Here is a 24,167-nt window from a genome sequence, read left to right on the forward strand (position 1 = left end):
CATGAAAGCCAAATTAAGGCAGTTGCTGGGAGGATAGTGGTTATCAGTGTCACCTGGTCCTCTCTGCCTAAACATACGCTTCAATTTCTACTTGATTATAATTGCTTATGTTGGGCAAACTTTCAGGTGGAAAGAAGAGCACAAGCCACTGGCTTCCTGTTTTGTTTATTTTTTAGCATTTGTTGGCATTTAGTGAAACTCTTTCCCTGTGGCTTCAAGCCACCAGGACACAGGTCCTCCCCACCACCGCCTTAATATTTTCCCAAGTTCTTCTGCTACATAATTTGGCCTTCAGGATGACAGGCTGCTTTAGGAGCTTTTCCTTCTCCAGCACTTTGTAGTAGCTCTAGAAGAACAGAGAAAAGGATTTACAATATATTGTGGCAGGTACCAACTCCTTGATGGGAATGAGGAAAGATGCCTGCCAACCTACTTTCTAAAACCAAGGTACAGTATGTTTCTGCCCGGACACTAAGGGGACACTGGTTGCCCCCATCAGTGAATCAAGACCAGCAGATTCTGAGGACTCCAGCACACTAGAGAAGAGCTGTGAGCTGTTAGGATGTGACCCTAGTCTCAGAGAGCTCCCTTTTTTTGAATTCCCAGGTCTTCCTGGCAGTATCTATGCCTTACCTCTTGGAATTTCAATCTTGAGTAGAAACCCAGGAAATATTTCTCAATTCATGGGATATCTTCCCCTTCTGCAGTATCGTTGAGACTGCCTGTTTTCCTGTAATGATTTCATTCTTAGGCAGGTTCACTCTACATGATGACCAAAGGCCAGATGTAGCTTGTTTTTTTTTTTTTTTAATTATTATTTCAAAAGCAGGTGCCTTTTTCTCGATAGTGCTAGCCCAAATGGTGAAACTATCTCTGATTAACTTCAGTTTTGTTAATCTGCCCATTCCTGAACTAATCACTATGGCTGAATGATAGGATACTTTGGCTAGCCTGATTTTTATACCCATCCTGTGGTATAAAAATCAGAATTAGGTAATGAACGATTGCATCTGCAGAAAGAGGGACAGGTCTACATTCGGACATGCTCTCAAATCTCAGTGGCCTAACACAAAAGAATGCATATGAACTGCAGCACAAGTGTCTCTAATTGGCAAGCAAGTATCCTCCAAGTGAAGAGTCAGGAAACTCTAGCACAAGTGTCTCTAATTGGGAAGCAAGTATCCTCCAAGTGAAGATTCAGGAATCCAGGAGTCCTACCTTGTGGCTTCGCCATCTTTAACACATAGCTTCCAGTGCAAATTTGCTCATCTGCCTCAAGTTGGTAGGGAGTGGTAATATACTGGATTGCTCATGTGATGTTTCCATGGGCCAGAGCTGGAATAGAAGCACATCACTTCTACTCACATTCCACTGGTTAGAACCGAATTAGCACACCTAACCCATATACCTAATTGGAAGAGAAGCATGGAAATATAGCTGTGTGGCCAGAAGAATTTAGTATCTGCAAGAATCTACTATTCTGATCACTAAACATGTATTTTACCTGTCTTTCCACACACAGAACATACCCTGTCTCAAAGGAGACAATCTGAAGTTTTAACCAGTTACTGGAACAGGCTCAAAGTCTAGGATTTTCAGAAAATGTGCAGCTGTCTTCATTAGGTACAGATGTGACCTAAGAACTAAAAAAACAAATTATCTTTATTGCCACCCCATCCCTACAAATCCAATATACAGTGGTAACTCAGAGACAGGTAACTATAATACATTCTCTCATTTAGAAAAGAAAAATGATACTGAGCAATACTATTCATGTATAATAATGAGGAAATACTGCATAAACATTTTGTGGCCCATCTCCTGGAGACTGAAAACAGTTCTGATGAGACCCCAATTCTAGTCTTCAGGAAAAAACTCCCTGTCCATTCCTTTGTACAGCTCCTGATATGAGCTTATGAAATGTTCTTTTTTTTCATCATTCTCCACGGCCACATCATATGTGAGTACTGGAGAGCTGTTAAGGTTTAATGCTTTATTCTTCTACTTATGCAAGCTTGGGGTTGGACAGTTACCCTCTGTTTTAACACCCAAACAATGATATCTGAACCAGATTTAGTATGATTAGTAATAAAGTTCCTCCAAAAATGTAGCCTTCTGATTGATTTGCTTCTAGTAACTACACCCAAAGTTCTTTCTTACATAATTATCAAGCCTAATTTACTGCTTTGCTTCCTTGCTCCTATGCCAGTTCCTTTAGACCTTTATCATAGCTATCCTGAAGCCATCTACAATAATGACTTTGAATGGAAAGACCAAACCCTTTTCCTGATCTTTGTTGCAGGACTTAATCTCACGGGTAACTATACTCAAGACCTCTTCTAGCTTTTTTTTTTTTAATATTGTTAGAAGTCTTAAAAAGTCACCTTTTCCAACCCTCCCTGAGAAATATTGGTGTACACTCTCACTTCTGCCAAGTATCTCCTGAGTTTCTCTTTAGTAAAAACTTACTAAAAGTAAAATATAAAATTCAACACGTAGTATTACTTTTGCTCTTTTCAATCATTTCCTCTGGAGCTAATCTAAATAGGTGATCTGATTTTGAATTATTTCAGGTGACAGTTTTACTAATTACTTTGCCACTGCAAACATGGGCCTCCTTTTTCCAGCCTCCAAATCACATTCTCTACCACCTGCTACATCATAACTAAGCTGATGTAACATATTTTAGGTTATTGTCTTAGCAGTACTCCACTTCTGGTACCAATTTCTGGACTAGCTATGGTCATTCTAGCTCCTATACATATAAATTCTCAAATCTCAATTTTGTCTCTTACAAGAAGTCCAAAAAGGAGTGTATCTAATTGGGGTGGCTCTCTTCCAAGTAATGTTTCAGCCACTCCTTCTTCTCTTTTCTGTCTTTGGCATCTCCAACATATAGTTTTCAAGGTCACCATGCTGAAAGGCATCAGGTTGATGAAGAAAGAGTAAGGGAGAATAGGACTTCATTAACCCTAAAAATGAGCACATCATTTCCATTAATATTTCATTGGCTAGAAGTTAATCACGGCCAGGCACAGTGGCTCTGGCCTGTAATCCCAGCACTTTGGGAAGCTGAGGCGGGGGAATCACCTGAAGTCGGGAGTTCGAGATCAGCCTGACCAACATGGAGAAACCGTGTCTCCACTAAAAATACAAAATTAGCTGCATGTGATGGTGCATGCCTGTAATCCCAGCTACTTGGGAGGCTGAGGCAGGAGAATCGCTTGAACCCGGGAGGCGGAGGTTGCGGTGAGCTGAAATTGTGCCATTGCATTCCAGCCCGGGCAACAAGAGCTAAACTCTGTCTCAAAAAAAAAAAAAAAAAAGGTAGTTCATCACATGACTACAACCAACTACAGGGAAAGCTATGAAATTTAGTTTAGCTGTGTGCCCGGGAAGAAATAAGTTTCATGGGCTAGTCAGTTCCTGCCAGAGGTTCTAGCGGGGAAAAAAAAAGTTAGATAAAAATAAAAGAAAGTGACTTTATGGGCCTTGTCCATTTTAGTAGTTTTGAACTTTATCCTACTAGTGAAATAGGATCATCATTTCACTATTATACTAATGAGCAAAAAACTCATTTTCTTCCAAACAATGTAATTACTTTAAAGAGAGTATTTTTGGTAGCACGATAGACACGGGAACTAGACTGCAGAGTGCTGACAAGTCAATTTCAGAAAACAAAAAAGACACTGAATGTAGAAGACTTTTTTTTTTTTTGAGGTGGAGTCTCGCTCTGTCGCCCAGGCTAGAGTGCAGTGGCACGATCTCAGCTCACTGCAACCTCCGCCTCCCCGGTTCAAGCGATTCTCCTGCTTCAGCCTCCTGAGTATAGAATACTTTTTAAGGAAAGAAAGTTTGCTTGTGAAGGAAACAACTGAAAGCTACAGAAGAATTAGCTAAGGAACCAGAATTTGTAGAAGGTTGACAAGAGAAAAGATAATTACTGGATGAGAAAGAGGGGTATTGGAACTAGAATATGTATGAAGAGTTAATCTCACATATTAACAGTGAGTCTCTCATTCCTAGATACTGGAGAAAAGGAAATCTCAGGAAATTTCTAGCACTTAGAAAACTGTGAAGTTCTAAGTTAAAAGTCATATAATGAAATGGGCTGGGATTTAAAAAACTGCAAAAAGTATTCAAGTGGAAAGGGAGAAAAAGATGCTGAAGAATATACAAAGCAGGAGGGAGGGATGCAGCTGAAATTATAAAATCTAAATCAGTAGTGGTGAGATACACAATGCAGTGCTTTGTTCTACACTGGACTCAGCAACGACCGTAGGAGAGGAATAGGCAGATGGTTAACACTCTGCATATATATTTACTATAGCAGTTATTACACTGTAAAGCCCCTGGAAACAGAGACTTTGATTCCACAAATTATGCACACAGTAGGCACATGATGAATTTTTGTTTGAATGAATTGATTTAGTCATTGCCAATTCTGCCATGGTACTCTGTAGAGTACTGGCAACTGCCCACATTTCATATGGTATGCCAATGCTAAAAAGAAAAAAATGCTAAAAAAAAAAAAAAGAAAAAAATAAAAAAAAAAAAAAAAAATCCAGGCATATTCAGCTAAACTTAGCAGTCTTAAAATGGCAACTATGTCAGCTGAGACATACTTTTAATCTTGTGCCAGTACATCTGTCTTTGATGTTTGCTTCATTTTCCTTATGCCACTATACTCCCACTAGACCAGAAAGGGATAATTCTGAGTTCAATGGGCTCCACTATCATTTCAAAAGTCCTGAAAGTTCTTTAGACACCTAAAAATGAACCCACAACCCCCATCACAATATTCCTTCCGAGAGAAGTATACCGACAATAATCATTATTTATGCCTGCTTCCAAGCTGAATCTAAGAGGGCCAGAAGAGCTAAATCAGGGTCATTCAGAGAATCGTCTACAAAGTCTGGCACAGACCACGCATCCTTCCCGTGTCTTCCTCCCCTCGTAAACTTGAGGTGTAATGATCTTAGACATCTCCTAATCGACTGCCTTCATATTACACACGTGTAAACTCGTAGAGGATGTCTATGAGCCAAGCTTAAACTTAGGTAAACAAGGCTCTTTTCCCAACACGACGCCCTCTCTCATGATCCAAAGCTTTATCTCTCGATTTGGCGGTCGAAAAAAACGACCACGAATAAAACTACGTACAGCAGTCCAGAACGAGGCCCCACCTCCCGGATCTGGCGGACTGGCCTCCCGTCAACAAAGTGTCTGGACCGCGCTTCCGCACCTCACACTGCCGGGGGCCGGCTCCTCTCCAGCCTCCCCGTACTCCCCACACATCGTAGCACAGCGCGCCCGCGGGGCCCCAGACCCGGCCCTCGAAATCTCACTTTTCGCCTTTCGGCCGCCCGCGGCCCACGGCTCAGGCGACGGCTGATGGCGTCACTGCACTTCCGCCTGCGGCTGCGTTCTAATCACAAGCCAGGAAGGAAGAAGGGAGGGCTGCAGGGCTGTGTGTGCGGGAAATAGAGAGGAAAGAGAAGAAATCCGGGAGCTCGCGGGCGCTCCGGCTGCAATCGCGCCCCCCTTATCTGTCCCCGCCGTTCCCCTTCGGAACGTGCCCCAGACACACTTCCCCGGCTTTCTAGTCTCCTCTTCTCTGGTTCTCCTGACACCCGGTATCCCTCTTAAACGCCTCACCCTCCTTCCCTTGCTCCCTCCCTCTCCCTCCCTCCCATCGTCAGGCTCCCCGCCCTTAGTATCGCGAGACGAGGTGAGAGCTGGCGGAGCGGCGGCGGCGGCGGCAGTAGAGGTGACCGAGGCGGTGGCGGCGGAGACGGCACCGATTGCTGTGTCGGCCCCAGTGCGGCCGAAGTCGCGGTAGAGCGTAGCCCCCACGCCCCTCCCCCGTCCGCGCCCTCCCTCTTTCCCTGGGGATGGAGAAGGCGACGGTTCCGGTGGCGGCGGCGACGGCTGCAGAAGGAGAAGGGAGCCCCCCGGCGGTGGCGGCTGTGGCGGGCCCCCCCGCGGCGGCGGAGGTCGGCGGCGGCGTTGGCGGCAGCAGCGGAGCTCGCTCGGCCTCGTCTCCTCGTGGGATGGTGCGAGTCTGCGACCTGCTCCTGAAGAAGAAGCCGCCGCAGCAGCAGCACCACAAGGCCAAGCGTAACCGGACTTGCCGACCCCCTAGCAGCAGCGAAAGCAGCAGCGACAGCGACAACAGCGGCGGCGGTGGAGGCGGCGGTGGAGGCGGAGGTGGCGGCGGCGGCACCAGCAGTAACAACAGCGAGGAAGAAGAGGACGACGACGACGAGGAAGAGGAGGTTTCTGAGGCAAGGGCCTGGTTTCCAAGGAAGGAGGGAGGAAGGGACTGTAAGGGATAGGGGCCGAAGGTGGGAGGGGACTTTCAGTGGGACAGATTCCAGTGGGTTGATCTCTTAGGGGCCAGGCTTTCGACTGCCCCCTTTCTTCCCTCGGCCTAAATCGTGAGGTGTGGGAATGTGGGGGAGGGTAGCTGACACGTGGGGGTGGGAGGACCACGGAGTTCACAGAGTTGGTGAACAGCCTGTTATCATGGCATGGCTCACATGGTTAAGGATGGAGGGAATTGGTTAGATTCCCAGTTTGCACGCCGGGGGGTGGGGGGGTGATCTGCCTGGGGCCAGTAGGGCCACCTTAGTCTGGAACGGGATCGGGATCAAAGCGGGAGGAGTAAAATAATAGGTAGATGAGTCTCTTGGGGACCAACTAGGAGGTTGTTCAACTTCTCCCAGCTGTGAGGTGGAGGGGAGCAGTTTGAGGGGGACGTAAGGTTGTAATGGACTCAGAGCTAAGTGTTTGTGTATGTGAGGGACACGTGAGAAGCTGTACTTTTCCATACTGTTCTGCAGGGTTTTTCGTAACTATCCTGGCTGCTGAAGTAACTTCACTTCCTCGATCTCCCAAGGATTTTCGATGAGCTGATGCTGTATTTGTATACATTTATCAGTAACTTTAAATAATTATAAATGACCATATACATTTGTAAGTGGATGAAAAATATATTTGATCCTTACACGTACATACATACATGTCTTCAAATGTCTCGTTAGTGAATTAGAATTAAGCTAGGACCTGTTGTCCCATACTATGGGACAGCCAAAGAGTCGGCTTTGGAGCCAGGCCTGGTTGTGGTGAGTTGGAATAGGAAGGCCTCTCGGTTTGTCCTAGTGATCTGGTTTCATAATAACTTTGTAATTTTTCTTGGGTCCACAGACAGGCGGCGTTGCAGGACCTTATTCCTCATAGAAGCCCTTACAACCCAAAGGCTCAGTAAAACATACCATACTGACAACCAACTGAGTTAGCTTTACTAGTTATTAGCTCTTTTATCACTCTCTTGTCTCCTTCCTGAAATAGAATCTAGAAAAATCTTTATCTGGAGAGGGAAATCTTTATCAGCAGAGGGAAAACAGCTTTGAAGACTGATTTTAAACTTAGTTCTAAGAGGAGACCAACTGATTCGTCTAGAACTAACACTTACTATATTCTCTTCCACAAACATGGAACTTATTTTGATGCAAGTCTGGTTTTCTGAACATTGGATTTATTGAATCCTGGTCTCTGTTGAAATAGAGAAGTACCTTTTAAAGGATTTGACACATGTCTATTTGTAGAAGACCAGACTCTGTTTTATCTCAGACTGGATGAAGTTACGTAGGTAGAGATATTAAGTGTTCAAGTATGTATGACAAAAATATGCCCCTCCTTGTTTCTATTCCCTTTTAGCCTATTGGATTCTGAGAATAGGTTTATATTGATAGACTTATATTGGCCTACTTGGATGTTTAGAATAGTGTGTTGCTCTGGCTGCATGTGAAACAAGGAAGAGAAAGATGTGATGGGATCCTTATCCCTAATAAAATTTGTTATGGTACTTAGAATCATTCAATTGTATGATTCTTCTCAAAGGTGAGAAACGTTTTACAGATAAGTCAACCCTTTGTTTTAAAAAGGAGGAAAACAAGGTTTAGAGGAAGGTGGTTGTGGTGGGTAGTAGCAAAAGTAGAAATCAAAGTTTTCTAATGGCTCAGACCTGTACACTTTTTAATGGTAATTTATTTCCTTTTATCACCCTTCTGACATCATTCAGAAAAATAGTTACTGAATGGCAAGGTAACACAATCATGCAGCTGTAGGCAGAATACCATTACTTAAAATTTTAAATTCTCCTGAAAATATTAAGCTCTGGTTTAGAGCCAGGTTATGATAGTTGAATGCACTACTCACTGGGATATTCTGCTGCAAACTTCACATACCTAGGTAGTTTTGTCCATTGGAATACAGCCTAATAAGCAGAACTTTTAGTAATTCCTTAAATCATGAAGAATGGCTGTAAGTTTGTAGGTATGTTTATTTTGTGGGTCAGGTTTGTTTTCCTTTTATAATATAGGAATGATTATGTTGACTTTGACCAACTATGGTAGTATTTCTATGTTTTTAACATACCTTATCCTGTCTTACATGGTATTAAACAATGGGTTTGTCATTTGTTATGAAGATGAGTCAGGAGAAATACGTGTAAGAAAGTGTACCCATTGGACGGGCGCGGTAGCTCACGCCTGTAATCCCAGCACTTTGGGAGACCGAGGCGGGTGGATCACCTGAGGTCAGGAGTTCGAGACCAGCCTGGCCAACATGATGAAACCTCATCTCTACTAAAAATACAAAAAAATTAACCAGGCGTGGTGGCAGGTGCCTGTAATCTCAGCTACTTGGGAGGCTGAGGTAGAAGAATTGCTTGAACCCAGGAGGTGGAGGTTGCAGTGAGCCGAGATTGCGCCATTGCACTCCAGCCTGGGCAACAAGAGCGAGACTCTGTCTCAAAAAAAAAAAAAAAAAGTGTACCCATTAAAAAAATTTATGCAGATGAGGGATGAGCAGACAAAAAGGTGTACAGGTTGTCTCTGCCCCATTTTCATCTTTTGACCAAAGTAAAGACAAATAAAACTGTAAGCTAAATGGAGTGAGTTGTGTAATGTTTTTCTTTTAATTACCATTTTACTGACATGTCAGCAGAAGCCTAACTTTCTGGAGCTAGGAAGTCTTGTGGCTAAAATCACAATGTTGTCTTTTCTCTAATTCATTCTGTTATAGGCTACACAATAAAAAAAAGTAGATAAAATGATCTTTAAAATTATCCTTCCAGTAAAAATCATCAAAAGATTAAGAAGGAATATGAAAGGTTATGGTTTTGTGGTATTTAACCTGAAAAGATAACTTTAATTTAACAAAAATATATAGGTTTGCTATAAAGAAATGCTATCTGAATAATCTCTGTATCCGCCCAAAGGGGAAAAATGGAAGGAAACAAGATTCAATGTAAATAAGAGCTTCATTTAAGTGTTGAACAATAAGAATATAATTCCAAGACATTGGAGTGGGTTATTGAGAACAGGATTTTACTTAAAAGTGTTTCAGAATAGGTTAATCATGTCTTAGATAATTTGCATAACTTTGGGTATACCTGGAAACAAATAAGACCAAGAGCTTCCTGCCTCCCTCTCCCCCTCTATTTGACACAAAATCTTAGATGTAAAATTGAAAATGCATAATTTTCTTGGTTTTCAGTGAGTGACTGACCAATATGGAAAATACAAATGTATTTTCTAACATAAAAGCCATGATGCTCTTTCAAATTAGTGGACAAAATTAATTAAATTGCTTTTGACTATTACAAGAAAAAAACCTTATAATTTCAAGAGTTGATATTTTATTTCAGAAATAACATTACATTCTGTTAAATGCATTTTTGAATATGACTGAATGATCTTAGTATTTTTTTTTTTTTGGAGACGGAGTTTCACTCTTGTTGCCCAGGCTGGAGTGCAACGGTCTCATCTCGGCTCACTGCAACTTCCACCTCCCAGGTTCAAGCAATTCTCCTGCCTCAGCTTCCCGAGTAGCTGGAATTACAGGCATCTGCCACCACGCCTGGCTAATTTTTGTCTTTTTAGTAGAGACAGGGTTTTACTGTGTTGGCCGGGGTAGTCTTGAACTCCTGACCTCAGGTGATCCACTGGCCTCAGCCTCCCAGAGTGCTGAGATTACAGGTGTGAGCCACAGTGCACTGTGATCTTAGTATTTTCTAAAGCGGAATTCAAAGGGGGAAAACATTTTTGTTGAAGATGCTTAAAGTATAAATACAGTAGGAGTTGATCAGAATTTCATCTATTTTTGTAAGTAACCTGTGACTAAATCAAGAGATAAACCTGGTGAAGAAATTTTACACAAAAGGGAGCCAATAAATGAATTAGTACTGACTTAGTATTGAAAGGATTTGCAAGGCCAGGGAGGATCTGTTTACAGACAGAAAATGAGAGTTGAAAATGAGGGAAAAAGAAAAAATATTTCAGAATTAGGCTGTGTTCAGCTTCATTTGGAATTTTTTTTTTTTTTATTGGAAAAGTGCTATCTAAATTCCTCTTTTGTGATGCTTGGAATCCTAGATTAGCCCAGAGAAGCTTGCTTGTTTCATCTCTTAATTGATGTAGCAGTATTTGTAAACTAGATGTTAAGATCTTTGAAGCAGTAGTCTGTCTTAATTATAATTTATCTTGTCTTCTCTCCTGCTTAAGCACAGTACTAGAAAAAAACAAAACATTTTCAGTGAATAACTAGTACTTAGGGAGGATTCAGCATTCATTTAGGAAAAGAAGAGAAGGAATAGAACTTCCCTTTGATCCAGGGCTTCTAAAATAGCTGAAGTTTAGATTTGAACATTTTCTAATTTCTTAATTCCTTTTCTTAGCGATGATGATCTTCTGTAAGTATTAAGGGGAAAGTCAGTTAAACTAATACGAATTGATTGTTGAATGCCTGGTAAGTACCTTAAGCCTCCTAAAATTTTTAATGAGTAAATAAAAATGAATACTTATTCAGTACCTACTGTTTGTGAAAGCTAGGTAAAGGTTAAAGGTATGGGTTCTGGAGCTTGGATTTAAATCCTTGATCCACCATTTACTAGCTTTGTGACCTTGGTCAAGTTTTTAAATCTCTACTGCAATTTTCTCATGTAAACGGTATAAATGATAATGATAGTAGATTCTACTTTATAACATTGTTATGAGAGTTAAATGAGTTAATACAGTTTTCACGTATTCTCATTTCATTCTCGCTGTAACCCTATGAAGTAGGTGCTGCTATATTTCTTTCATTATTCAATAAATGTTTGGAGTTCCTACTGTGTGCTAGGTATTGTGCTATACTGGGTGAGCAATGGTGAACAAAACTGTTGTAAGACACCTCAATTTAAAAATGCACCAATGATTAAATATTATAAGTTTGGGGAGGTATGAGAGTGAGCTTAAGTGGTTAAATGTACATCTTGAATAACGTGTGAGTTTCAGAAGTATTCAAGTGTTGGCAGAGAATATTCATTTTACAGGTAAACATACTGGTGTAGAAGGATTTTAGGCAACCTCATCAGGATCACATAGCTAATAAATGTCAGAATGGAATTGAACCTGGGACTGTTAGATTCAAAGCCTTCTCATTCATTCATTTATTCTCTCATTCATACGCTCTGTCATGCTGTATGGTGTTGAGTACCATATTTCAGATATTGGCAAATTCAGCTTGTATAAGGGAAGATGCTTTTCGGCAGTTGGACAGCCATCGAAGACAAGTTGGTCACCCCAAGTTTTCTTTCCATTTCTTCTGAAAAATTCACTAAAGAAAAAGAAAACAAGAAATACAGAAAAGTATAGAAAAATAATCCATATTCCCACCACCTAGAATTAAGTTAACAAGATGAAAACTTCATACTGAAAAACTACCCTTTCTAGAGGCAATGTACGACTTCTTCCTTGCCTTTCAAAATATTTAGTTTTCAAGGTCATCTTTCCTTATTAATTTGAAAAAAAAATGTTTCTTTTAAATAGAGATTGTTAACTTGGGGTCTGGATAAGCTGTGAATCCTCTGATATTAAACAAAATATTTTGTCGAAGGTGCTTATAGGGCTTTATTTTTCTTCCTTTCTGCCCTAGCCCCATAGTATATGTGCAGAATTTTCATTAGATCCTCTAAGAGGTCTGGTACCCCCCTCCTCTCCCTTCTACCTTGTTACTTTGAAACATTCTAACTACAGATTTGGAAACTGCTTCTAACTAAGCAGATAATGTGATAACAAAGAAGGCCTATTTGTGAAGCAGTGGGTCCAAGATTGATCTCATCTTTCTGGTACACCAGCCTATGCCTACTCTCTTTTATATCTTCATATTTTGCCCTTTAATTAATGAAGCAGTTTACACTGTGTGCTGTGGACTGTCATACCTGAAAGCAAAAGCCTTGTCTTACTCATCTTTGTATCTCCTGCAACATAGTACCATGTGTCTTATGTAAGTCTTTGCATCTCTGCTAGGTTCTCATGAAGTCTCATCTCTGTAGTAAGAATAACTCATAAACATTTCTTTATTAGCCACTTAGTGTGGGAAATCTTTGGGACTTCAAGTCTTGAGGTAACAGAACTTGGTTGCAGCTATTATTTACAGTAGACCCCTGTGGGATATTTTAATTGAACCCTTATTTTTAGTTTAGTCATTTTTAACCTCACCAACTTAACTGGAATTGCTATTGTGAAAGTTTTCAGTGTTTAATAATCATCAAAGTAGCATATTTTGACTCCCAGAAATTCACTAGACTATAGCCTGCTTCTGCTGTTACCTGATTATGCCATCCAGTTGATTAGAAAAACAATTTTTAGGTCCTTGAGGCAGTGCAGTTGCGTTTATGACAGTTTATCTGAATTTTTATAAGGATAATTTAGTGGGTTAAAAAATGTAAATTTAATGAGGACCTTCATAATTTTTCCATACTTGACCACCGATGAAAAGGAATTTTTACTTCACATTGGTATGTGAAGTAGTGCCTACTGGTACCACTATATTTTTGTTAGGACCAGTAGGAGGCACCAACATCCATGGTGTAACCTACACCAAACCTAACTTTTTTCAGCTTTCATCTTTTCAAAAAAAATAGTAAGTCATTAGGGAATTGAAGGTGGTGGGTAAATGCGAATACCCTTCTAGTCCGTTGAACTTTACCTGTCTGGTAGAGTTATGCCCATCTACTTCTTACCCAGAAGCAAAATACCCTTTCTGACTTAACAGTGCTTCACTTCTTAACATTTTTTTTGTCTTTAGAAATTATTATTATTCATTCATGACGGGATGTAGAGTTGTGGGACCATATAGGTATTATTTTTATAATGATTTATAATTTGGGGTTTCAGTTATTGAAAAGGGAAATATTAACTGTTATTTTCCCCAAGCATGCTGTGAAACTTCAAATAATATAGCTCTGATTATTGAAAGCATAACTTAGAGTGCCTTCTGTCCTGTGAAACTCGTAAACATTACATGATGTTTTAAAGGGGTCACCTTTTTGTGTGTGTGTAGAGATGGCGTCTCACTTTGTTGCCCAGGCTGATCTTGAGCTCCTGGCTTCAAGTGATCCTCCTGCCACAGGCTCCCAAAATGCTGTGGGATTATAGGCGTGAGCTACCGCATCCAGCCTGGGGTTAATTTTTAAGTTTACTTCTGAGTGAGACGAGAGATAAAAGAGCGGGGAGAAGAAAATGTAAAGATTTTACGTTTGAAACATCAGAGTGCTAAAAATACAAAAATTAATGGGGCGTAGTGGCTCCCGCCAGTAAGTCTCAGCTACTTGGGTGGCTGAGGCAGGAGAATTGCTTTAACTCGGGAGGCAGAGGATACAGTGAGCAGAGATCGTGCCACTGCACTCCAGTCTGGGCAACAGAGTGAGACTGTCTCAAACAACAACAATAACAACAAAAACCATTAGAGTACTTGAGGAACTCCTATTGGAGCCATTATTAATGTCTTTATAAACAACTCTTTTTTTCTTTTTTTTTGAGACAAGGTCGTCCACGCTGGAGTGCAGTGGCGTGACCTCGACTCACTGCAACCTCCGCGTCCCGGAGTCAAGCACTTCCCACCTCAACTTGCCGAGTATCTGGAGTTGCAGCGTGAGCCACTGCGCCTGGCTCATTGTTTTGTATTTTTATTAGAGTCAGGGTTTCACCATATTTGCCGGGCTAGTCGCAAACTCCCGGCTCCAAGTGATCCACGCGCCTCGGCCCCCAAAGTGCTGGAATTAGCAGGTGTGAGCTACTGTACGCAGCCTTTAGAAACAATTTTGATATATAGTAAAATCTCTCAAAACTTGCAAATCAGAGTGAATTATGCCGATAAGAATGGGCAGCAAGATTGTTAAGAATAAATTGAAAAATATTAAATAGGTTTTTGTGAGTCAAGGGTAAAAAAATGTGTTTTGAGTAAATGATCTGAAATACAGCATGCTTTTTTCGTAAAAGCTTAGTATAATGTAGGGTGAATTTAAGGCATTGGCGATAACCGGAATCATAATTCTCATTTTAAATAATGCTATGCTACATCTGCACAAAATAGATTATGTATATTTTTGGCTGCTGTACCATGAAAATGATGACTAAAACGAGAAGGTCTAGAGAGGGATCGGTTAAAAATGATGGTAGGGCTGGAAATGGAATCCATGATTGAGGAGGACTGTAGATTTTACTTAAATATATTTTCGTTATTTTTTATTTATTTTATGTTATGTTATGTTATTTTTTTTGAGACAAAGTCTCGCTGTGTCTCCCAGGCCGGAGTGCCCGTGGTGCAATCTCGGCGCACTGCAACCTCCGCATTCCAGATTCAAGTGATTCTTCTGCCTCAGCCTCCCGAGTAGCTGAGGCTACAGGCGCGGGTGCCACCACGCCCGGCTAATTTTTGTATTTTTAGTAGAGACGAAGTTTCACCATGTTAGTCAGGCTGGTCTCCAACTCCTGACCTTGTGATCTGCCCGCCTCGGCCTCCCAGAGTACTGGGATTACAGGCGTGAGCCACAGCGCCTGGCTAATTTTATTTAAGTATATTCTTATTGCTTATTACTTCATACTCAAACTCCTTGTAGCATAGAAAATATCGTAATGTGTACCAGATAGTGCTATTTCAGTTTAGAAAATAAATTCATTTTTTGTTTCTTGAGATTATTTGAAAGTACATTCTAGAAATGGCACACTTACGAAACTACTTTATGGCTGTGCATCTCTTGCAGGGAATTTTGCCTCCCCATTTCCTCTTCCCACAAATACTATTAGCTTGCCTAATTTAACCTTTCACTTTTTTTATCCCCATCTTCCCCCACGAAAGAAAGGAATAGAAAAGAAAAATACAAAAGTGAAGAAATAACCTGTTCTAAACTTATTTCGTGGTCTGGTTTCTTTATGGATCATCTCTTAATTAGCTTAAAAACATTTGATTGAAACCTATTTTGTAAGTGGAAAGGTTGGTTCCATTAGTTTTGAATTTGGAATAAATATATGTTACCATAGAGATCTATTTTCCTTTCCCTCTTTCCTGTCAACCTAAATCTGAAGATTGACAAGAAAAGGAAGCCCACCTGTTTGTGTTACAGTTGGTGTTACAAATGCCTTTAACCCCATTGTTGTCTCTTTCTTTCTCTATGTCATGTTTATCTTTTTATGGCATTAATAATGAAAATGGTCTTGTTGCAAAGCCTCTAGTATAGCACATACTAGAATTAACTCCTGTAGGAGTTACTTGACAAACATTTATTGAGTATCTCCTATGTGTGGCTGTTTTCATTGTCTAATCTCAACTATTTCCTTCCCAATGAATGTGAAAAAAAAAATATTTAAAATTATAGCTGTATATGTTAAACATGAATAAGTTAAATTACTTTGTACATATTGTAGTTAGTAAAACTTACATACATGGAAACTTAGCACAATGTTAGAATTCAGTTTTCCATATGATTATTAGCTATTATCTAATCTTATTAGCTATGATTATTAGATAATAGTGATAATTATCACTAGTATACTCTTTGAACTATATTTAAGAAGCATTATTAACACCTAGCAAAATTACCTAGGGGTTATAAGGGTTTTGACGAAATGGAGACATTATTTCTAGATTCATAAAATTTAAATTTTGTAGAGATAAAACTAGTTATGTAAAACTGAAGATGATTTTAGCCCTGTATAAGTCCTGTACTTTTTTTGCGCATCTATATTCATTTTTGGTGTAACTGTGTGCCTTTTGATCATAGGGATCATTTTGTTTTGGTTTTTGAATGCTAGTAGGGTAGAGTTTATGTCTTTTATGAGTGTCTCCTACGATACTCAGTGATTTTTGATATTTTGTTTGTTTTTAAGATGAGGTCTGTATGTATGATTTTTCTAGAGTGTCCTTGACAACTAGATTATACTAAAGAGTCATCCATTCTAAGTTTACCTTGAAGGTTTTATAGTAAGAAAGGAGAGTATCTATATTAATATACTTGTGATTGATGCAGGTGGAGATAGGTTAAGATATAAGAGATTGATTTACAAGACAGTGTACGATGAAAATTCTTAAGATTTTAAATATAGCGTTACATGTAATTAAATGTAATTCATTAATTTATACCTATTTGTAGAAACACGTATTTGCAGAAAACTTGACAAACTCAAAAAGATTTAAAGAATAGAAAAATCACCTATTATTCTCTCTTCAGAATTAATCATTACCTGAAATATGTCTTTTCATTCTTTTTCCTTGATAGGTAGTAATCAAATTATCACAAGAGCAGAGGTACCACTTAGAAATTTTGCTTGCTGAAATTTTTATTGATGAGCTTTCTTCAAATATATCAATTGAAGAGATGAGTCTTCAGATTATGATTTTTATATATTTAAAAATATAACTAATGAGGGAATTTATACTTACAAAAATGTCTTCTAATACATAGGGCTTTTTATTCCATTCTTAGAGTAAATGCTGCTAACAGTTGGTGTATATCAAATTTTTGTTTCTTGATGAGACTGAGTGCGTGTGTGTGTGTGAGAGTACGTTAATATTTGTTACATTATTATTTACTTATGAATGTTCCATAATACATATGTTCATAATTTGATCTTTTATTTTGGTAGACATTTAGATTGTTTTCACTACATTGCTATTAGTGAAGTGAACATCCTTGTACAGTTATTTTTGAGTATTAAACTATTTCTTTGGGATGGATTCCTGGAAATGGAATTGTTGGGCTAGAGTATGTACATGTTAAATTTGATAAATACTCTCAAGTTTTACTTACATCAGCAGTGTATGAGAATGTTCCTAGATGTGGTTAATTTACTTAGTTTTAAAAATCTGTTAAACAAAAAATGGTGTTTTGTTTTCATTTTTCTGATTACTGTCAACATCAAGTATAAGTTTTTTAATCTTTGATCTTCATTTGGATGTCTTTTGAAAATTTCCTGGTTTGTCCCTTACCTATTTTTCTGTTAGGATTGTCTTGTCTTTTTCTTAGTGATTTGTTGGTGGTAATTATAAGTATTAATTTTTCATAGTGTTATGTGTTACAGTATTCTCCCTTGACATTGTTTTCACAACATAGAAAAATTTATTGTTTAGTAAAATGTATTATTCTTTTATGACTTCTGGAGAACTTCCTCACTCCGGTATTTTAAAACTCTTAGAAATTCTTTTTTGTACTTTGTTTTTCAAAGATACATGGATCTCTTTTTGGATATAGTATTTAATTCTTGTGTCTGTTTCTTATTTACTCCTTTCTATAGCAGTTGACTGACTCTTGCTTCTTAAAACGTAATCCTCTCTTTGCTCATGTAATACCACCTTCTGTTTCTACCTCACTGTTTTTTGTTGGTCATCTTGCTTCCTTCTACCCCGCATAGCAAACATACTTTATTTACTTCATTGGACCCTTTTCTGTTTTGTATCTGGTCTCATTTAGATGATTTTAACTATTGTGTCATTATGTATCTATATACCAGTGACTCTCAGTTTACAGCTGCAACCTAACGCTTTGTTTTTTGAGAATTGGGCTCACCCTTCTGGCCATCTACCATTTGTACAAACCTTTCTTCCAACACCTGATCATTTCTTTCCTCAAGAGAATCAATTCAAAGTCCCATCTAGTTACTACATGTAGCTCCAAGTGAAAGAAATCTACAAAATGCTTTTCCTCTTAATTCAGATAATTCTAGTGATCTATAAAACAATAAACAACTATCTCTCCCTCTTTTCACCCAAACCATTGTGTAGTAGTGAGTAGGAATAGGATAATCATAATGAAAACTCTTCTAGAGAAGGGAAGAATAGGAAGTACACAGCAGTCATTGGTACATATTAATAATGAAATCCTTCTGGGGAGGAGTTGTGACAACTTCGCCTTGGCTACTGAGTAAGTTTCTTGGTTGTACTGATTTTCCTCTATGAGAGGAATGCTCTTTTCACTGTTATCTATTTCCTTTGCTTAGTTCTTTCTTCATCATCTTTAGATGATTCTTTCTTGTTTGTTATCTTCCTTAGCCACATTTGAAGTAGTAGGCATTGGAGGGTGTGACATCCCTAGGAAGTGCACAACTTTTGTAGCCCCCTACCAGTTGGTATAGATGCAGGGCCTGTAGGGTTACTTAAAGTTCAAGTGTAAGATTTTTAGGCCAGTAATGTAGCTTGTTGGTAAAACTCTTTCGAAAACATAATAGATTTCTGTTTTGTTTTTCTTAGATCGGGACCATGTAACATTAACTATAGAAAAATATCTCTTAGTCATAAGTTTTGGAAACCTGCTGATTCTCTTATTTACTGGTCTCTGTGCTAGGCTAGCTCCTCTCTCCCTTAGGTTTCCTGGCTACCTCTAGAGGATCTGAAATAAGAGTCTTCGATGATGTATCAATAAGGGTTTAACCAGAGAAGCAGAGCAAGTAGATTTATATATGATTGTTATGTATTAAGAGATTTATTACAAGGAATTGGCTTACATGATTGTGAGGGCTGGCTAAGCAAGTCTGAAATCTGTACGGCAGGCAGTTAGTGGGAGAAGATTGTGGGCAAGGTGGAATCCATGGGCTTAGGCTGAAGCTGTTCTCCATAGGCAGTCAGGAAGGGAAGATACAGCGAAGAGAGAACAATTGTAGATTCAGCTGCTATTTGGAGTCTCATATGCTTGGAAGAACCTGATCTCTTTTAAGAGCTCACCTGACTAGGTCAGACTCACTGAGGATGATCACCCTAGCTTAAAGTCAGTTGATTAGGAACTTCAATTACATCTACAAAATCTCCTCACAGCAGTACCTAGATTAGCATTTGACTGAATCATTAAGAGAAGGTATTTGTGCTACAAAATGTCTGCTGTCCTCTCTTCTTGCTAAGAAACCGTCACAGGTGGAAAAGCAACACTCTCAACTTGATCTTTGCTACTACCTGACTGAGAACCCTTGAACTCACAAAGTTATTTCCTGGTATTTAGAGCACAGAAGCAGCTGCCTTTTCCACCCTGAGAGGCCCCAAATTACTGGACTCTTGTAGGTCGGAGTTTGCCACTGAGAAAGCTTCTTTTTAGTAGCACTGTTTTCGTGTCTGTCTGTGCTTGCAAACTGCTTTATAGGTGAATTGATCTTTCTCGTTGATCTTTAAATAGCCAACACACACTGTATTTCGAGTTTTTCTAACTGCTTTTCTTAGAACTACAGACTTAGCAGGCATATGATGTGCTCTTCCAATTATTGCAGGCAAGAGTTTTACTAAACGTTCTGCAACTGTATAGCACAGGTCATTAGATCTCCAGCCTGAGATGTTTCCTTGCTACCTGTTCTCTAAGCCTTTCCAGAGATTTTAGGAGTTTGTTAGAGCAGCATGTCACTTCCAATTAACTGTATTAGTTAAGGTATAGGATGGATCATTTGAACAAAGAGATTCCAAGACATATCAGGCAAGATAGAAATTTGTTATTCTTTTATGTGCTACTCCAGAGGTAGACCTTCAGGTTATTCACACATCTAAGTACCTACTGTCTTGCACTTGATACACCATCCCTTAATCAGTGCCGTCAAATACTGTAGTCGCTAGCCACAAGTTGCCGCTGAGCTCTTGAAATGTGGCTAGTGCATCTAAGGATTTGAGTTGAATTTTTTTAAATTTTTAATTTAAATATTACGTGTAGCTAGTGGCTACCATATTGGAGAGTGCATATGTATAATATTTCCATCATCACAGGAAGTTTTATTGAACAGCTCTGATTTGGAGTGTTCATCTACAAGATCTACTGTGGTTCACTAGCATCATTTCCATGTTTCAGCCTGTTGTGGGCTGAATTGTGTGTCCCCAACATTAGTATTAATATTTTGAAGCCCTTAACCGCAAGTACCTCAGAATGTGATTATATTTGGAGATAAGTCCTTTAAAAATATAATTAAGGTTAAATCAGGTCATATGAGTGGGCCTTAATCCATCTGACTAATGTCCTTTTAAAAAGAGGAAATTTGAACACAGGACACCGGAGATACATGCCCACAGAGAAAAGGCCATGTGAGGATACAGCAAGAAGGTGGTCATCTGCAAGCCAAGGAGAGAGGCCTCAGGAGAAACAAATCTGCAGACACCCAGATCTTGGACTTACTGTCTCCAGAACTGTGAGAAAATAAATGTCTGTTGTTTAAACTACCCAGTCTATGATACTTTGTTATGGTAGCCCTAGTAAACTAATACTAGAGAAATAAGAAACAGAAAGGTCAACATAGGTAACTTCCTTTTGAGGAATTGACCAACGGGTTCCCAACATCATTTTCCATTATATCCCATTGACCAGAAATTTCTTACACAGCCATATCTAAGGCTTAGCTCTTGCTGAGTGGCCATATACCCAAGTAAAACTTGTGGGGAAGTAGTCTTTTGCTAAAAGAAGGGGACTGTGGATGTTGGGGAATAATTAATGTTTTCTACTGATAAAATTCTACGATTATATTGTCCTTATGACTACCAAAACAAGAATGAAAGTCATTCCTGGTTCCTGAAATAATCTTGTGGGCCAAGCTTGGGTCATGTGTCTATTCTTGAACCAGCCACTATCACTAAGGAAAAAGATGCTTTGTTTAGGACTAGGTCATGTTTCTCTACCCTGTGTAGGAGGTAGACTAGGAGAGGTTCATTCTACTTCCAAAATATGTCGAGTTTTTCTCCTTCTCTCCTTCTCCACTACCATCGCCTTAACCCTGGCTATTTTCTTACTTGAACTTCATAGTAGCCTCCTAATTTGATCTCCTAGCTTTTTCTCTTGAATCCCTATACTTCATTCATTCTTCATATAGCATTAGGCTAATCTTTCTGAAATGTCATTTGTTATTTGACTTCTCATTGCTTTTAGAATAGAATCCAAACTCCTAACTTGACCCGCAGAACTTTGTATGGCTGCTCCTTGTTCCAGCCCTTCCAGTTCCTTGACTGTCATCTATTCGCACTGACCCTCCTGGGTTTGAAACATGCAGACTTTCTAGCTAGGGTCTTTTTACTTTCCTCCTAGTGTATTGTTCCCCTGGTTCTTTGTTTTTTCTCATCCTTTAGTTTTCAGCTTAGATATCCTTCTTTGTCTGGTATTGTTGGAGGGAACTTTCTCCCCTTACACCACTTCTTTTACCTCCCTTTTAGTTTTTTGCCTTAATTGAGTAAGTTGCACTGTAGTGAAACATAGGAAAGAGTCCTGTTGGTTTTTCACCAAGCTTTATTAGTATTAAATATTTAGTAAACTCTTACATCTGTTTCTTACTACTTGGAAAGAAGTTTGTAGGTGGAAGTGAGGTGGGAGAATTTCAGTGAATTTCACAGTTGAACCTTGCGAAATTGTTGTTTTTATAAGCCAAAAGTCATTGAATATCTGGTTTCATATGATTCAGCCTAGGATGTTAGCATGGTTTGGTATCTTAGAAGGCAGTTCTCACTCATTGAGCTTCTTTCTTAAGAGTTTTGGATATTGTTCATTTAACATGTCAGACATGCTTTAGAATCATCTTTTATACATGACCATAAAATATTATCAGATTATACATTGAAATTTATGTTAATTTGGGAGAGAAATACATGTATAACACTGAATATTTCCATTTGTAAACATGGCATACTTGTGTATTTTCAGGCCCTTCATCTGTCTTTAATAAAATTTTAGTTTTTGTATAGATTTTGCACATTTCTTGTGGAATTTATTTCAGATTATTTTATAGTTCTTACTGCTATCATGAATGGTATATTTTATTCCATTATACTTTCTTAATTAGTTATTGTTGGAGTATAGGAAGCTATTGATTGGCATATTTTAATCTTGTGTATGGCCACTAAGCTGAATTCTTTTATTCAGTGTATTCTGTTGAAGTTTCTGACTCAAATGTCCTATTGATTCTAGTAAATTATTTTTTTCTCTCATTTCCAGTATTTGTCCCTTGTGTTTGTTTTTGTTCTCTTACTGCGTGAGTATTGAACCACCACCAAAACGTTGAATGTCAGTGGTAATAGAGGTTATACTTGTCTTTCTCTTATTTTAATAGAAGCGCTGTTGTTTTGCTAGTAAGTATAATGCAGGTATCTTTTTTCAATTTAGGGTACATCTCTTTTTCTTAAGTTACTTAAGTTTTATTAGAAATAATGTACTACATTTTATCAAATGCATTTTTGGTATCTTTTGAAATGGTCAGTTCTTTCTCTGCCCCTTCAATATGTCCCTATAGTGAACTGTAATAAAGGATTTCCTAATTTTAATTGTGTTTTGAATACTTGTTATGATGAATTATTTTAATGCACTGTTGGATTTAGTGTCATTAATATTTTAATTTATATTTTCTATGAAGATTATTCATGTTAGTTTTTCAAATTTATTTGAAGAAACTGTAAGTATTTTTTCCTTACATCAATTTTGTAAAGATACACATTTTACAGATTCAGTTTATCTGAGTCGTTTTTCCTTTTAGTCTTGTATGTTGTGTTTTTAACCATATTTGCCACTGAAATGTTAGAAAGGAGTTAGAGTAAGTGGTTTACTTGATCTTTTTATAGTTAGTAATTTTTTAAAAAGTGGCTTAAGTAATTTAATACATACCTCTTTGTAAAAATAATAACTTAAAAAAATTTAAATTGTGGTAAACAACATAAAATTTACCGTCTTAATTGTTTTCAAGTGTATAGTTCGTTAGTGTTAAATATATTCACATTATTATGGAACAGGTTTCCACAAGTTTTTCATCTTGCAGAACTGAAACTCTGTACCCATTAAACAATTCCACATTTTTGTCTCCTCTTCAGTCCCTGGCAGCTACCATTCTATTTTCTGTTTCTATGAATTTGTCTATCTCATGTAAGTGGAATCATAGTATTTGTCTTTTTGTGACTGTCTTATGTTAGTTAATATACTGTTCTCAAGGTTCATTTATGTGGTAGCATGTGACCGGATTTCCTTTTAAATATTCCATTGTGTATATATATCACATTTTATTTACCCATTCATTAGTTAATGGACCGTTTGGGTTGCTTCCATCTGTTGGCTAGTGGGCCTCTTAACTTTTACATTTTATTCGTTTATTTGAAATTTATATGGGTTCATGGAGGGGAATAGGAACTTAATCTTGTATTTCCAAATAGTTAATCAGTTGACTTACCTGTTTCATAGTCTCTCCTCATTATTTGAATAATGCCTTGATTTTATGTATTTCCACAATAAAACAGTAAATCAAATATCTGCTCAGTATATACATCTTTATAAGTATTGAATTTGGGCTGGGCATGGTGGCTTACGTCTGTAATCCTTGCACTTTGGGAGGCTGAGGTGGGCAGGTTGCCTGAACTCAGGAGTTCAAGACCAGCCTAGGGAACATGGAGAAACCCCGTCTCTACTAAAATACAAAAAATTTAGCTAGGTGTAGCGGCATGCACCTGTAGTCCCAGCTACTTGGGAGGCTGAGGCAGGAGAATTGCTTGAACCCGGGAGACTGAGGTTGCAGTGAGCCGAGATTGTGCCACTGCACGCCAGCCTGGGTGGCACAGCAAGATTCCATTTCCAAAAATAAAAATTAAAAGAGAATAAGTACTGAATTTATATAAGCTGAAGGCCTGAATAGTACAATTTGTTGCTTGTACTAAGCAGTTTCCTGTGTTTGTTAAGTAGCTCACATCTACTTAACAAATGTGGGGTTTTATGGTTAAAGAAATTTTAGATGTTTTCCACTTAATATGTGTTTTTTTAAATTCTAATTTTTTTAGGCACAGGGTCTCACTGTGTTGCCTAGACTGGAGGGCAATGGCGTGATCATAGCTCACTGCAACCTCGAAATCCTGGGCTCAAG

At 38.6% G+C, this 24,167-nt stretch overlaps 1 protein-coding gene across 2 annotated transcripts in view; it reads left to right on the top strand.

The window, feature by feature from the left end:
- The first annotated feature begins 5,671 nt into the window (after positions 1-5,671).
- The window catches only part of ANKRD17 (ankyrin repeat domain 17), a 183,064-nt gene continuing 164,568 nt past the window's right edge, over positions 5,672-24,167 (top strand). For both annotated transcript variants that reach the window (XM_011968977.1, XM_011968979.1), the window contains exon 1: positions 5,672-6,287. In XM_011968977.1, coding sequence (XP_011824367.1) covers positions 5,895-6,287 — 393 coding nt within the window. In that variant the 5' untranslated portion in view covers positions 5,672-5,894. The remainder of the gene's footprint in view (positions 6,288-24,167) is intronic.

This window comes from Mandrillus leucophaeus, unplaced genomic scaffold (assembly GCF_000951045.1).
Source record: "Mandrillus leucophaeus isolate KB7577 unplaced genomic scaffold, Mleu.le_1.0 Scaffold868, whole genome shotgun sequence".
In the NCBI taxonomy this organism is placed as follows: domain Eukaryota; kingdom Metazoa; phylum Chordata; class Mammalia; order Primates; family Cercopithecidae; genus Mandrillus; species Mandrillus leucophaeus.